At 42.5% G+C, this 12,355-nt stretch overlaps 1 protein-coding gene across 3 annotated transcripts in view; it reads right to left on the bottom strand.

Annotated features, from left to right (window-relative positions):
* LOC122565378 (phospholipid phosphatase 2-like) overlaps positions 1 to 12,355 on the bottom strand; it is a 79,357-nt gene that overhangs the window by 16,386 nt on the left and 50,616 nt on the right. For all 3 annotated transcript variants that reach the window (XM_043721292.1, XM_043721293.1, XM_043721294.1), the window contains exon 5: positions 3,376 to 3,433. In XM_043721292.1, coding sequence (XP_043577227.1) covers positions 3,376 to 3,433 — 58 coding nt within the window. The remainder of the gene's footprint in view (positions 1 to 3,375; positions 3,434 to 12,355) is intronic.

The raw sequence follows: 12,355 nt of genomic DNA, 5'->3' as shown, positions 1-12,355 counted from the left end.
CCTAATGCCATCAAAATTGGCCTTTCTCCAATTTAGAACTTCAACTTTTAGATCTGGTCTATCCTTTTGCATCACTATTTTAAAACTAATAGAATTATGGTCACTGGCCCCAAAGTACTCCATCACTGTCACCTCAGTCACTGCCCTCCTTATTTCCCCAAGAGTAGGTCAAGTTTTTCACCTTGGAAATGTGTTGCTGGAAAAGCGCAGCAGGTCAGGCAGAATCTAGGGAACAGGAGAATCGACGTTTCGGGCATTAGCCCTTCTTCAGGAATCCTGAAGAAGGGCTAATGCCCGAAACGTCGATTCTCCTGTTCCCTGGATGCTGCCTGACCTGCTGCGCTTTTCCAGCAACACATTTCCATCTCTGATCTCCAGCATCTGCAGACCTCACTTTCTCCTCAAGTTTTTCACCTTCTCTAGTAGGTACATCCACATACTGAATCAGAAAATCTTCTTATACACACTTAACAAATTCCTTTCCACCTAAACCCTGAACACTATGGCAGTCCCAGTCTTTGTTTGGAAAGTTAAAATCCCCTACCATGGTGTGAAGGTTGGCAATAATTCTCTCAACTGGGATGACTTTCAACAATTCTTGAATAGCTCAGAGATTGCCTCAATTGGAACTTGATGCTACCTTGAAAAAGGAATTACAAAAGGCTAAGACCACATGAGTCAAGTCACAAACTATCCCAAGGGTGTTGCTGAGGTTCAGGGTAAACTTGTCCTTTGTTTGCTTCGCCACTAGTGACAGCATCTTTCCTGACTCTGACACTAGAAATTCTGTCTCTTCTCTGCTTTTCCCATCATTAAAATCTTCCTTCAAACTCTTACCTTTCAGCCAGGTGCTCGGTCAGAGCATCTAATATCTTCCACTGTGATTAGTTATTTCTTCTTTTACACATTAATATTTACTGCAACCTCTTCAACTACAGAAGCCCAGCCAATTTCTAGACTAAAGTGGACATGAGTTGAAGAAAGTGATGGGCAGGAAAAGTGCAATAAAAATGAATATAGAACCATTGCAGGATTATAGGTCCAAGCAGAGCCAGGGAGGGACATCATGGGCCCTTGTGGTTCTCTCATCCATGGAAACTTTGTCTCTCTTCTCCCACCTTGCCCCAACCCCTTTTAACTCTCAATTCAGATTCAGTTGAGTACCTTGACAGTGGGTGCTAGGTCTAACAGAATAGTGTAGCACAGATAGGGGAGGATTGGCCGATTGGTATTATCGTTAGGCTATTAATCCAGAGACAGTGAGGTCTGCAGATGCTCGAGATCATAGCTGAAAGGTGTTGCTGGAAAAGCACAGCAGGTCAGGCAGCATCTGAGGCCCAGTTCCTATGTAATACTTGGGGACCTTGGTTTGAATCATACCCATGGCAGATAGTGAAGTTTAAATTCAATAAAAATCAAGAGTCTAATGATAACCATGAAACCATTGTTGATTGTTGGGGGAAAACCCCATCTGGTTCACTAATGTCCTTTAGGCAAGGTAACTATCATCCTTAGCTGATCCCACCTACATGTGACTCCGGACACACATAAATATGGTTGACTCTTAACTGCTCTCTGGGCAATTAGGGATGGCCAATAAATGTCAGCGACACCGATATCCCATGAACGAAGAGGAAAAGAGAAACCATTCGCTCCATTGAGTCTGAGTAAGTCCTTTCAAAAGAGAAATCCAGCCACATCTACCATTGACAACCACTCCCTTCCACCTCAGAAAATAATCCTTGTTCTTTCGGTATTTTGGTTTCTCCAAGTACTTATTCAATTTCCTTTTGATTACTAACTTAAATCTGTGCCCACCTCAATTTCAGGAAGGGAGTGCATTCCAACTCCAAACCACTCTTTAGGTAAACATTTCTCCTCATGTTGACCTCAGTTTCTTTGCCAATTAATTTAAATGAAGTTAATTCTTGGTCATCCAACTAACAATCCTTCTGCTACTGGAAACACAGTTTCTATTTATTCTACTCAAACCTTTCATAAATTTTATCCACCTCTGTCAAATCCCTTTGGGCTTCTTGGTTTTTAGGAAAGCAACCTCAACATCTGTAATCCTTTATCCCTTGAGCCAATCTAATAAAACTCCTTAAATCTTCACATATTCCTGGAGCCTGGAATTGGAAACCAGAGTTAGTGTGTGTTTGGACACTTTTATATTGCGTCCAAGAGTAGGACTCAGGCTAGAATTTGTAACCCTCAACATGGCAATTGTTCAGTTAGCCTGGAACCAAACATTCACCCCTTGAATCCAAACCTGTTCTGCACATTTCAATTATGTGGAAACGAGCAAACAAAGCTTTTGAAACTATTTGCAAACTGGGAAATATTTTAATTGCCCACTGTACCAATGATTTAGAATTTCATGGAATGCACTGTCAGGAAATGTAGTGGGGATTGGTTCAATTGAGACATTTAAGAGAGCACCAGGTGATTATTTGGATAGAAATGGTGTGCAGGAGATATGGAGGAAAAAGACAGGAGATTGGCACTAGGTAACTACTGGTGCAATTACAGTGGGCTGAATGGCCTCTTTCTACATTGTAACAATGTGCTGATTCTGAGTTCATGGCAGATAGATGCACATTTCTAGTGTGTGTCTTGCTATACAGTACACAAGTCTCTTAGCCTAGACGTCCGGTCATGCAGTGATCGTCAACTGGTGCTTCAGCCCTATGTTTGAGCCCTGATGGGACACCAGATTTCTGGCTCTGTCTCCTTATCCTAACGTTTTTAGAAACAGAAAGCAGCAGTGCACTGGAGAGTTCAATTCAACAAAGTAGCATTATGATGGGGGTGCAAGGTGTGGACTTGGCTTGTTTCAACAGCACTAGCTGCCTATTATGAATAGAGAAGTGGATGAATGAGGGACCGGGTGGTGAGATAAGCGGACAAAGTAGGAAAAATGCATTAAGTTAAAACAAAAAAAAATACAGATATATAATACTGCTCAAAATAAACATGGGTAGTTGGCACTGATTGAAGGACGTAAATGGCTGCTGGTGGTTAATTAGCTAAGGTCAGGACAGATGGTATGGTCAATTGTAAATAGACATTATATACAAGCATTTCTGCCTATTGTATTTCCTGAGTAACTACTCAGCTAAGCAGGTCAGAACTATTTGAGTCTTCCTCAGTTCTGGGGAGCAGGGGCTTGCTGAGTGGGCATTGAATTTCTGATGTGCAATTCTTCCAGAACCAGTGTGTCTGGACTGCAAAGGGGTCGCAAAGCACAGTTTGGGTGTGCTCGGTCTTGTTTGTGTGTACAAAGTTAAGTTAGGGTGAACCACACAACATAAAACAAACAGCTGATTGAAATTACTGGTTTCTATTAAATGAAGAAATCATGTGGGTACTTACTGAAATAAATACCACGCAGTACATTCCAAATGATGAGTGACCGGAATAAAACGATAACCTGTAAAACATTCAACGGTTAGTTAATCAGCTGAATTCAATATCACGGTTTCATGTGTAACAGCTAGGGGATAGGACTGTGCAACTATGAGCTCCTAGCTATTATTGTACATATGCAAGATCTTAATAATGAAATTACAGTAACAAGCCATCAATTAATGCATAGAGCATTTGGAATTAACATCTAGAAGCAACTTTGAGTCTCTTTCCAAAATAATAAATCAGATTCCAGTTTACTACCCATCTCATGAAGCTGTGCATTTATGGTTGGTGCACTATTCAATGACAGCTGGCTCCTGTCCCATATTTCATCCAACATTAAATCTCGATAGGGAGTATTAATAGTCCCTTTACTGAGGCGTGGTCACAATTTAACCCAAATCTTGTTGATGCACATTCCAACAAAGGTCAACGGATAATAATTAGGAGTTGGAGCCTTAATTTTTTTTGCCTTGTCTGACCCAAGGACATTGGGGCCATTATAACATCACTTCTGTTGCATCCCACCTCAGACATACTAAATTTACACAGACAACAGGAGGGAGCTAACTATAGGGGTCACTGAGGCATATTTCGATCAGGATCTCTGCATCAATCCAAGATTTTATCCCATGTGTTGGCACTGGTACCTCAAAAGAGGTGGAGTGCAAAGCATTGCATTAGAGTGGATAGCAATTCGGATTCTCAAAATAGATAATTCTCAGGCACCCTCAAATAATAAACCACTTTGTTATATTCAAGGCTGCAGTTCACTAACACCTTCACAGGAGCAATTAGGATTGCACAATCAATGCTGACTTTGCCTGCACGTCTCAAATCCTATGAAGTAAAGGAAGGTCGGCTACATGTTTATTCAAAAGCAAAAATACTGTGAATGATGAAATCGGAAACAAACAAAAAAAAGTGGAACAATTCAGGCAGCATCAACACAGAGGTAACATTTTAGGTCGATGGCCTTTCCTCAACTAGAGATGCAAGAGTTTTTAAGCCAGTAGAAAGCAGAGAGGAAGGTACGTGATAGGGGGAGAATAAATAAGTCTCCAAGGTACAACAGCCAAAGAGTGGCACCGGATATAGTGAAGAAAAGAGGTTGTGCCCAAATCAGGCATGAATTGTTGCATAAAAACCACCAGAGTGCGACACGTCGGGATAAAGGAAGAATCAAAAGACAACCAACTCAGTAAGGCAAAAGAAAATCCCCACCCATACACAGAATAAGATGTAGGCTGAGGTTATGATCTAAGCTGGTTAAACTCAATGTAAGCCCACAGATGAAATGCAAGTTGCGTGTTGGTGAGCTTTCATTGTGCATCACTGGCAGTTCGTATCGAGTGCACACTGCAACTTTTCAGATGAATACGTTGCTGTGAAAAGCTCAACATAGCCTTTGATTCCCAAAACACACTGTTAGTCACTTGGAAACATCAGGCTGTTGGCTGATTACAGCTTTCAGATGGCAGCTGTTGGCTGTCTTAGGCAAAATGCTGGCCTTGTAATTTAGGGTGATTGCCAAGTTCGAGTGGGATGTTTTCTTGAAAAAAAAGTCTGTTCTATGAATGAGATGGAGCCAGGATGTTTAGTCCCAAGTAGGTGATTGCAGAACACAAAGCCTGGAACAAGGTCAATACAATTGTTGGGCAGAGTCAACAGCAAATAGCAAGGCAATTGATTCCCTTGCCAGTGCAGCTGAAATATAATCTGAAGTCTGAGCCTGGCAGGAGCTCATCCTCTAAGCAGCATCCTGTAAAAGTAACTTGCATTTGTTGAAGACAGGCAGTCTGTGAAATTACTGGATTAAGCTTTCATTTGTTGATGGCTGTTTCGAACAATGAAGAAATGTTACAAATATTTTTGGGAGGGGGGAGAGGTGTGGTCTATGATGCAGTACATCACAAAGTCAGGAATGCTAGAACATACTAAATAATTGCAAATTCCTGCCGATTCATTAAAGTAGTGAGAAAGAATCATTTGTAAGTAACAGATAAAATACTCCCAAATTATTTCCCATCCCTGATGAAGCACTTATGCCAGAAACGTCAATTCTCCTGCTCCTCAGATGCTGCCTGACCTGCTGTTCTTTTCCAGCACCACACTCTCGACTCTGATCTCCAGCATCTGCAGTCTTCACTCTCTCCAAATTATCTTCCCATTGATTTAAGTCCTTGAGGCACAGCCTATAGAATTCTTCTAGTACAACGGTAATGTCCCTACCACTGAGCCAGGTTCAAGTCCCACCTGCTCCAAAAAGTGTGCAATAACCTTGGTTATGGAGAGAGATAGGTGCGCACAACAAGGTAGATTTTATAATTGGGGGAAGGGAAATTACGATGCTGTAAGCAGGATTTGAAGGAGCATACGTTGGGAGCATAGGCTGTCAGGGAAGGATGTGGTGGAAATGTGGAACTTTTTCAAAGAGCAGATACGACGTGTCCATGATATGTATGTACCTATCAGGCAGGAAAGAAATGGTCATGTGAGGGAGCCTTGGTTGACGAGAGAGGTTGAATGTCTGGTAAAGAGGAAGAAGGAGGCTTACATAAGATTGAGGAAACAGGATTCAGACAGTGTTGGACATTTTGGACAACTTGAGGATAGACAAGTCCCCCGGGCCTGACGGGATATATGCTAGGATTATGTGGGAAGCAAGAGAGGAAATTGCAGTACCGTTGGCAATGATCTTCTCGTCTTCACTGGCAACGGGGGTGGTACCAGGGGACTGGAGAGTAGCGAATGTTGTGCCCCTGTTCAAAAAAGGGAATAGGGATAACCCCGGGAATTACAGGCCTGTTAGTCTTACTTCTGTGGTAGGCAAAGTAATGGAAAGGGTACTGAGGGATAGGATTTATGAGTATCTGGAAAGACACTGCTTGATTAGGGACAGCCAGCACGGATTTGTGAAGGGTAGGTCTTGCCTTACAAGTCTTATTGAATTCTTCGAGGAGGTGACCAAGCATGTGGCTGAGGGTAGAGCAGTGGATGTAGTGTACATGGATTTTAGTAAGGCATTTGATAAGGTTCCCCATGGTAGGCTTATGCGGAAAGTTAGGAGGCATGGGATAGAGGGAAATTTGGCCAATTGGATAGAAAACTGGCTAACCGGTCGAAGGCAGAGAGTGGTGGTAGATGGTAAATATTCAGCCTGGAGCCCAGTTACAAGTGGAGTTCCGCAGGGATCAGTTCTGGGTCCTCTGCTGTTTGTAATTTTTGTTCATGACTTAGATGAGGGAGTCGAAGGGTGGGTCAGTAAATTTGCAGATGATACGAAGATAGGTGTAGTTGTGGACAGTGAGGAGGGCTGTTGTCGGCTGCAGAGGGACTTAGATATGATGCAGAGCTGGGCTGAGGAGTGGCAGATGGATTTCAACCCTGCCAAGTGTGAGGTTGTCCATTTTGGAAGAACAAATAAGAATGCGGAATTCAGGGTTAATGGTAGGGTTCTTAGTCAGGTGGAGGAACAGAGGGATCTTGGGGTCTATGTACATAGATCTTTGAAGGTTGCCACTCAGGTGGATAGAGTTTGTAAGAAGGCCTATGGAGTATTATCGTTCATTAGCAGAGGGATTGAATTCAAGAGTCATGAAGTGATGTTGCAACTCAACAGAATTTTGGTTAGGCCACATTTGGAGTACTGTGTGGAGTTCTGGTCGCCTCACTTTAGGAAAGATGTGGAAGCTTTGGAGAGGGTGCAGAGAAGATTTACCAGGATGTTGCCTGGAATGGAGAGGAAGTCGTACGAGGATAGGTTGAGAGTTCTCGGCCTTTTCTCGTTGGAACGGCGAAGGATGAGGGGTGACTTGATAGGGGTTTATAAGATGATCAGAGGAATAGATAGAGTAGACAGTCAGAAACTTTTTCCCCGGGTACAACAGAGTGTTACAAGGGGACATAAATTTAAGGTGAAGGGTGGAAGGTATAGGGGAGATGTCAGGGGTGGGTTCTTTACCCAGAGAGTGGTGGGGGCATGGAATGCGCTGCCCGTGGGAGTGGTAGAGTCGGAATCATTGGCGACCTTTAAGCGGCATTTGGATAGGTACATGGATGGGTACTTAATCTAGGTTAGAAGTTCGGCACAACATCGTGGGCCGAAGGGCCTGTTCTGTGCTGTATTGTTCTATGTTCTATGTTCTAACACCTTGAAAAAGGTGGATAAGAAAATAACTAGAGAACACTTCTGAATCAATGCCGGAAAGTGATGCCATGACAAAAGTGCTCCGCTGCCAATGTGGGAGGTCTATCCCATGGAAACAAATTAAAGCACATAGGATCATAGAGATGTACGGCATGGAAACAGACCCTTCAGTCCAACTTGTCCATGCTGACCAGATACCCCAACCCAATCTAGTCCCACCTGTCAGCACCCGGCCCATATCTATCCAAACCTTTCCTATTCACATACCCATCCAAATGCCTTTTAAATGTTGCAATTGTACCAGCCTCCACCACTTCCTCTGGCAGTTCATTCCATACACGTACCACCCTCGGTGTGAAAATATTGCCCCTTAGGTCTCTCTTATATCTTTCCCCTCTCACCCTAAACGTATGCTCTCCAGTTCTGGACTCCCCGACCCTAGGGAAAAGACTTTGTCTATTTATCCTGTCCATGCCCCTCGTGATTTTGTAAACCTCTGTAAGGTCACCCCTCAGCCTCCGACATTCCAGGGAAAACATCCCAGCCTGTTCAGCCTCTCCCCATAGCTCAAATACTCCAACCCTGGCAACACCCTTGCAAGTCTTATCTGAACCCTTTCAAGTTTCACAACATCTTTTCGACAGGAAGGCGAACAGAATTGCACGCAATATTCCAACAGTGGCCTAACCAATGTCCTGTACAGCCGTAACATGACCTCCCAACTCCTGTACTCAATACCCTGACCAATAAAGGAAAGCATACCAAATGCCTTCTTCACTATCCTATCTACCTGCGACTCCACTTTCAAGGAGCTATGAACCTGCACTCCAAGGTCTCTTTGTTCAGCAACACTCTCTAGGACCTTACCATTAAGTGTATAAGTCCTGCTAAGATTTGCTTTCCCAAATTGCAGCACCTCGCATTTATCTAAGTTAGACTCCATCTGCCACATCTCAGCCCATTGGCCCATCTGGTCCAAATCCTGTTGTAATTTGAGGTAACCTTTTTTGCTGTCCACTACACCTCCAATTTTGGTGTCATCTGCAAACTTACTAACTGTACCTCTTATGCTCGCATCCAAATCATTTATGTAAATGACAAAAAGTAGTGGACCCAGCACCGATCCTTGTGACACTCCACTGGTCACAGGCCTTCAGTCTGAAAAACAACCCTCCACCACCACCCTCTGTCTTCTACCTTTGAGCCAGTTCTGTATCCAAATGGCTAACTCTCCCTTTATTCTGGGAGACTTAACCTTGCTAACCAGTCTCCCATGGGGAACCTTGTCGAATGCCTTACTGAAGTCCATACATCTACACGCCGGAGCCTGACCTAATAAAATGCAATGTGAAATAAATATCTGCATGGTGACTGGGGAAAAATAAACAACTGTGCTGCTCAAAGCAACTAGATTGACCAGGCGGACAATGAAATTAGCTCATAATTTCAGGTCACTTGGATATAACAAAGAGCCCCTCAATGACTCCAGGCATGCAGACATTAGCCAATCTAGCTAAAGGCAGAACGGACAGGCTTGGATGTTGGCGCTATTTCCCAGAACAGGTTTTAGGTGTTTAAGTATGGCCATCTAAAATATCTGACCCTGTTCAGTATCTTCAATCTCAGCTTAACAGCAAGACACCAAGAATGTCAGTTGCGGCATCTCTGTAATCGTGGCTTTGTGGTTTTTTTTTTTTTAAAAACAGGTATCCTTGGAGGTCACCTGGATGCCGAGTGAGTTGATACCTCACATTGAGCAGTGGGATTGCTCAGTGGCATACATGTGTGTGCTTCTCCAAGTATTCTCCCCAGGTATAAACATTCCAGAGCGAGGTCAAAAATACTGTTCCACAAAAAGGGCAAGAAGGGCTTACAAGTTATGGACCTGCTGCAATATCTTGGAAACTTTTATTTTTTATTTAACACTATTTTCCTAATCAAACTGTCCAGAGACATTATTACATACCTCTACAGGCGATGGGACTTAAGGTGAAATTCCGTTCAGTATTTGAATTATCTTTAATCCTTACCTGCATTAATCTTTTCGTGCTATGTTTACTAAAATGTTTAATACTACCTAATATATTAAATGACTCTTATGGTGTGGAGGTATTACCCCCACCAGGAGGACTAGGTTCAAGTCCCATCTGCTCTGGGGATCTAGCAGATCTGAACAGAAAATATCAAAATAATTCAGCTGCAAACTTTACAATAAATGGCAGAATGGTTTGAAGCACTGGGATTCAGAGGGACCTGGATGTCCAGGTGTCCAGATCCCTGGAAGGTCATCAAGAAGGCATACAGCATGGCTGCCTGCATTGGCTGGGGCATCTAATTGGCAAGTTATGTTACAGCAGTATAAAACTTTAGTTTGGCAAAATTTGGAAAATTGCGCGCATTCTGGTCACCACACTACCAGAGGATGTGCATACTTTGGAGAGGGTGCAGAGAAGGTTTACTAGGATGTTGCCTAGTCTAGAGAGTTTTAGTTATGAGGAAAGTTTGGATAAACTTGGATTGTTTTCACAGTGGAAAGACAGAGGCTGAGGGGCAACCTGATAGAGGTCGACAAAATTATGAGAGGGTGGATAGTTAGAGGCTTTTTCCCAGGGTGGATGGTCAACTACAAAATGGCATAGAGGCAGAGGTAATGTGAGAGGGGGAAAGTTTAGGGGAAGGAAAATTTTTCACACAGACACACTGCCAGTGCAAGTGGCAGAAACAGGCACATTAGTAATGTTTAAGGCATATCTTAAGAGACACATGAACAGGAGGTGAACAGAGGGATAGAAACTGCACATGGACAATAAATAGCGGATCTAAATAGGGATTAGGAATCAGTGTAGGCTTGGTGGGTGGAAGGCCTGCTCCTGTAATGTATTGAATTGAGAAATTACATGTTTTGCTTCAATACTAAAGTTTTGCGGCTGCTTTATTTTAAAATTGAACTTGGTGGAAATGAAAAATAAACAAGGTTACTTATGGCCACCATCTAAATTCTTAGCTCATGTGGCACTGAGAATCAAACCAAAGGACAGTGGATGTAGGATATCTAAAATAAAAATAAAAGGTGCTGAAAAAACTCAACACATCCAGCAGCATCTGTGGAGAGAGAACCAGAGACAACGTTTCAGCTCTTGATTTTTCTTCGACACTGACAAACCACTGAGGAAATGTCTTAAATTGTGTTTGTGAGAAAGCCAGAATGTCTTAATTATTGAAGTGCATCAAATCGAGCTTCGATTGAGTAATTGGTGATGAATAAGCTTGAAATGTGACACCGTGCTTCCAGTGTTTAAAGCATCAGGTAGGCTGAAGGTGTACAAGATGCATCATCAGGTTGAAGGTAGCTGCCCGCATAATAAAGAAGTTCAAACCTTGTACATTCTTGGTGTTAAGGCTAGATACAAGAAGAAGCATCTCAATTCCAGGGCTCAGCCTAATGGGATGAGCAGGAAGACAGCTGGCAGGAGGGTGGGGGAAAAAGCCTAGGAGGGATAAGATTCTCTGATGGTTACAAGACAATATCCCCACCAATGGAAGCTCAGGAGCCATGTCTTACTCTCTGCAATCTAAAATGAGGAGCAGGCAGGTGTACAGGCCTTGAAGACAATGTTAATAGATAACCAGACTGGTTCAGTAATGGAACCAGGAGGCCAACACTCTAAAGGACAGAGGTTTTCTTCCCAATTTATTTCAGACAATCCTGAAAGCCAATTTCCAAACAGAAACGGAAACTCTATTTGGGCCTTCAGAGCCAGAACAGCAGATTTGATAGGCCAAGTAGCCTAATTCTGCTGCTTTTCTTAAGTCGTAGCTGCTTAAATTCCACCGATACCCCTAGTTTTGAAGGTGGGGTTGTGCTGCAGAATGACGAACATCCCAAACCTTGTTCATTCTGGCGCCAGACAAGAACCTTTGGGGACGCATTTCAAAGCTGAAAACAGAAACTCCACTTGAATCAATTCCTCAGCAGCTTTGTTTGGAGACTCTTAAAATTGGTAAAGAAATTGTGTGCATTTGTCAGACATATAACTGACCCAGGTAATTAAAAAAAGTACACACTGTGGACTGGATTGGAGACTCCTGGGCCTGCAGAGATCTAGAATTTAGCCACTAAATCACTGATCCAGTATTTACAGACAAAACTGCCCATAAAGAGCAAATTGCATCACCATTTCAACATCATGGATTATGGAATAATTGAGCCCAGTATGAAAATGTAATGGATTCACTTCAAGGAAAGTAATCATTGTTCTTTCCATACACGCTGTTCCAAAACTATGCTGATTATGACAGCCAGTTTGATTTGGCAAATAAGCATAGGGTTAAAGTTAACCAGCTGTATTTCCGAACAGAAGGATGCACTGACAGCTATTAAAGTTGCAGAGGTAGAAGTGAACAGGTGAAGAAAAAATGGAACTGGTCTCAGTTCACAGAATTAATATGTTGGCAAAATAACATTGTCCATTTTTCCTGATCATACTTGCCAAAGGCAGTGAGAAATATCATTTACAGTATTCATAGCCGTTCAGGCAAAGAAATATAATCAGCTCATATTCAAAATGCAAATTGACAACAACAGCAGAAACAAGTCAAAAGACATTAACAAACTGTTTATTTTATAATGGACCAGAACTCGGACAATACATTACAGCATTGCCAATATTTTCTTAAGGCAAATTGGTGTTGTTTAATAAAAAAGAATTGCCACTATCTTTAAAACACCCAACAACTTAAATATTAAAAATAGAAATTGCTGGAAAAGCTCAGCAGGTCTGGCAGCATCTGTGG

The sequence above is a fragment of the Chiloscyllium plagiosum genome, chromosome 31 (genome assembly GCF_004010195.1).
Source record: "Chiloscyllium plagiosum isolate BGI_BamShark_2017 chromosome 31, ASM401019v2, whole genome shotgun sequence".
Lineage (NCBI taxonomy): Eukaryota > Metazoa > Chordata > Chondrichthyes > Orectolobiformes > Hemiscylliidae > Chiloscyllium > Chiloscyllium plagiosum.
The sequence above is the reverse complement of the archived record's forward strand: the minus strand, read 5'-3'. Positions and strand labels throughout refer to the sequence as shown.